The sequence below is a fragment of the Amphimedon queenslandica genome, unplaced genomic scaffold, assembly GCF_000090795.2.
Source record: "Amphimedon queenslandica unplaced genomic scaffold, v1.1 AMPQUscaffold_11746, whole genome shotgun sequence".
Lineage (NCBI taxonomy): Eukaryota > Metazoa > Porifera > Demospongiae > Haplosclerida > Niphatidae > Amphimedon > Amphimedon queenslandica.
In genome coordinates this window covers 4,051-8,257 of record NW_003548012.1, presented here as the reverse complement: position 1 = coordinate 8,257, position 4,207 = coordinate 4,051, and the positions used below count along the sequence as shown (strand labels likewise).

Genomic DNA, 4,207 nt, shown 5'->3' with positions numbered 1-4,207 from the left:
TAACAAGGATAGGTTAGTTTGTAATGTTGCAATTGCAAAAAAATTTAAATAATAACATTTTAAAAGAGTATGGCATTACAAATTGCAGTTTAAACATAATACAGTATGGCGAGAAATTTTGAAGGGAATTAAATTTGGAAAATTCGGCATTTTGATAGCCATTCACCAAAATAAAAATCCGCCACTTTGGGCCATTATGCACATGCTCAAAGGCATGTAGCCACAAATTGGCCATATTAAAATTTGCCAACCACCAAAATTAAGCAATTCACCAAATTCCAAAATTTGCCGCTGAACGGAATTTAAAGGTATAGTCTTGTGAAGTCAGACCCTTCCCTTTTGACACTGGGACACAGTTTCAGTGTGTCAAAAAGTATAGGAGTCTATACCTTCATGAGAATATTTCAAAAGATAAGGGCTAGAATACTGAGGAAGGAATGATATGAATTTTGAAAATGGAATTACCCACACAGAGAAAGTTCTCAGTCAAATCTCAACAAGAATACTGTATACCAGTTTATTTACACAATATAAAATTTTTGCGAATCTTGCATTTCTAAAATTTTATGAATACGTGTAGCTTGCAGACTGCACCATGTGACAATCGAAATGTAGAATTTTTCGGTGGAAAAATTTCGCAACTGAGCATGAAACGGCAAAATTTGCAAAAAAAATTGGTATATATGGTGTATAACTACATGTACAATGTACATGCACAGTACATGAATACAGTACATGTACATGCACATATAATATAAACTACTAACTTCACACATGCAAATAAACTGTATATGTACATGTACCTAAAAATCATAAGGTATAATGGGATAAAAAGTCTCTTTGCCAAATTATTTTTTTTAATTGGCAAAATTATCCTACTGTGGAAAATACCCATTCTACATGTACATTTGTAGCATGGTGTGTGGGCGGATCAAAGGCGCCTCCACTGCTACAACTTCAATAATGGGTATGGTAGGAAAATGTAGCACTACTGGGAATATGTAGTACTGCACAGTATAAGATGTATGGGCTTTCTTATTAACCACAAGCTTTGATAGAGGCAAATCACAGCCACAGCTACATGTAGCTGTAGAAAAAGTCCTGTAAACTTGGTCATAATTAGGCGACCTAAAATCCTTGATATACAAGAGCTGTTCTCCTTATTTTACCATATACAGATAGAACCAACTCTCCTCCTTGCTATTATTAAAAATGAGCTTCGTCTGTGCTTCTGTTTAGGAAATACACATCTATTTGCACACCCACCATCTTCACTTTTTAGCCACAAAGCAACTTTGATTTTGTGCAAATCATTCACAGGGGTGCTGGGCCTTTGCCAAAGGGTCTGGTACTGTACTTACCTTTGCTTAATACATTGTGAGACTCCTCAGTTGCTGGGTCTTATTTTATTCAGGTAAATTTCCCCTCAAAGTTGCTATGTTTTTCAGAAATTGCCTAATTATCAGCTTATCAGCTACACGTGGTTCAAATTTCGAATGATTTTAATTATATTCATAAGCCATTGGCAATGAATATCATTTTATCAGTGACGTATCAGGAAGTGAAGCCATAGAGGACCCGTTCACAATTGTGTAGGGCCTTCATGTAGACTGATCTTCTGATAATGATTGCCTGCATAAAGACTAGTTGACTCCAGCAGCTATTGTACTGCTTATCAGAATAAACAAAGCCCGTTTAAGAGTGCAATACAGGCCAACTACACAGCTGTAAAATTATAAGACATCATCAGTGATGTATACCTACATTTTTCAAATTCCAAGCGGCTGGTGTCAAACTGGTGTCAAACTCAGTTGGGAATTTTGTAATGACATCACAAAATATATGTACATGTCAACATAACAGCATGCTGTACATGTACATGTATGCATATACTGCAGTAGTTACCTCTTTAGGATCCTGATAGTCTACATTAGCTCCTTGAGACAGTGCAGACTGGACACCAGTAGAATCATCTTTTGCAGTAGCTTCATATAATTCATTATCCTGCAAATAATAATTAGTTAACATTATTGTAGACTTAGTCAATACGTACATGTATATTACATCAAAAAATGCAATACAAATGGGATATTTTCTCATAGCTAAAATACCCTGATTTTTGAGCAACTTTAAAAATTTGTAAAAAAATTCAACTTTAATCAAAATTAGCTCAAAGTTTCTACACAACATATAAGTGCATGTACATGTACATGAATATGTATCAGGAAAATAATAGAAATGGAGACAAAACTTGGCTAAAGAGGGTCTTTGGCCCAATTCTTGAGCAAATTTAAAATGTTTTTACTGCACATTAATTATATAGGATGATGTAAGCATAAATTAAAATAGCATAAAACTACAAGCTTGCTTATGAGCGATTGTACACCAGGAATTTCTGCTAACTTTTTTATCTATGATTTCTCTACTGACTCAAGGCTCCAGTGCTAAAACCAACCTAAGCCTCCATGAAAGTAATCAAACTGATTAAAAAAAATTTTAAAGGTATTTTTTTGGAGAAATTTGGATTTTAGACCACATTGCAGTGCACTTTAAAGGTACACGTACATGTATATGTACTACATGTGGCTAAGAGGATCACTCATAGTGGAGAGCTCATTTACAAGTAAGGCTATAAAACATAAGGCAACAAGTATACTTAAAAACAGCTACCATCTTGAAAATCAACCTCAATCCTACATGGACATGTAGCCTAAAAAAAGGCTATAGCCTAGATATGTACATGTACATGCACATGTTACATGTACAATGTACATGTAGACAGGGCTAGTAATTAGATATTATGTGCATGCATGATTCATTGTACATGCATTAAAGTGCTACCTACCAAAGCAGTAGTAGTACTTGTGGTGGTATTTGTGGTGGGAATCTTTCCCTCGGATGATGTGGTTTGCATGATTGAAGAATTGCCATCTTCATTGGTCTCAAAATCTACTGTAAATACATGTATAAAAAAGAATTGTACAGTTTTAAAGTGTATTACTAAACTGACGCCTCACCTTCTTGTGGCAATTCAATTACAGTAACTTCTTTTTCCTTTAGCTCTTTCAATATTACTGGATCCGTGAGATCTCTCATGACATCATCAAGAACACAAGGTAGTATAGCATAAGTGATAATAATACAGTTCTCCCTTAATTGTTTAAGAAAAGCATAATATGACCATGAAAATTGACCGAAGGTTGAGATCCAGGAATAAATGCTAGCAAATAGCGAAGGTCTTTGAAGACGAAATGAAATATAAGGTAATCCAAGAGGAGCATTAGGAGACAGGTCAGATTGTTCCCTGAAGAAAGGTATCAAATCTTGAAAGGAAGTTGCACTTAGTAATCTTGCATATTCTTCTTCGTATTCAAAAAAAAGTTGGTTGACTGTATTATCATCAATAAGTAGAGATAATTTCTTCAGTAACTTATAATTAAGGTAACCAATAAAATCATAGTTGCTTAGAAAATCAAAAAAACTTTCAAAATTATTAAGCTTATCAAGATCATTGATGCAAGGCATTAACTCAGAAACAACACGAGCTTTTCTCTTCAAGCATTCTTTTACCAAAAATTTGGCATCTTTGACATTAACACAATGGTCTTTGAGTGATCTTTTTACTGCAATAACAAGTAACCCATATTTTGCTTGCAATCTGTCAGCAATTCTTTGTAGCTCTGAAACTTGATCAATTCTCTGCTCAAGATAATGGAGACCTATATGTACAACAAAAATGCATAAGCTACATGTACATGTAACTACTCTATTACTATCCATACCTGGATTATGACCGACTGGCTGTATTGAATACCCTACATTATAAGGCAGAATTATATAGTTAAAACATGTACATGTATGTGTGTATGTGCATTGTATGATGACTGTTTCTATAATTTTTCTTCAATGCTTGCTAATGCTGAGCAAAAGACCCCTTAAAGTAAGAAGTACATGTACATATAATTAACTGCTTATAAATACATGTATATACATGTACCGTATAGTGCAAAATTTTTGAGGGCTGTAAATTTTGCAAATTCACCTAAAAATCCATTTTACAGATATACATGCAATTTTCGTGAATTTATACTGTCTGCCATCTTGTGCCCTAATAATTTTGAGTTTAGCGGAAGTAATTTTCATAATTCTTCAAAAAATCACAAAATCCACGAAATTTACAGCCCTCAAAAATTTTGCGCTATGCAGT

General features: G+C 34.1%; 1 protein-coding gene across 1 annotated transcript in view; it reads right to left on the bottom strand.

Moving 5' to 3' along the window:
• The window catches only part of LOC109588958 (uncharacterized), a gene marked incomplete at its 3' end in the record, with an annotated part of 9,689 nt that overhangs the window by 2,634 nt on the left and 2,848 nt on the right, over positions 1-4,207 (bottom strand). The window contains exons 4-7 of the mRNA XM_020005064.1: positions 3,783-3,815; positions 3,018-3,719; positions 2,846-2,952; positions 1,906-2,004 (exon numbers count right to left, since the gene is read on the bottom strand). Coding sequence (XP_019860623.1) covers positions 1,906-2,004; positions 2,846-2,952; positions 3,018-3,719; positions 3,783-3,815 — 941 coding nt within the window. The remainder of the gene's footprint in view (positions 1-1,905; positions 2,005-2,845; positions 2,953-3,017; positions 3,720-3,782; positions 3,816-4,207) is intronic.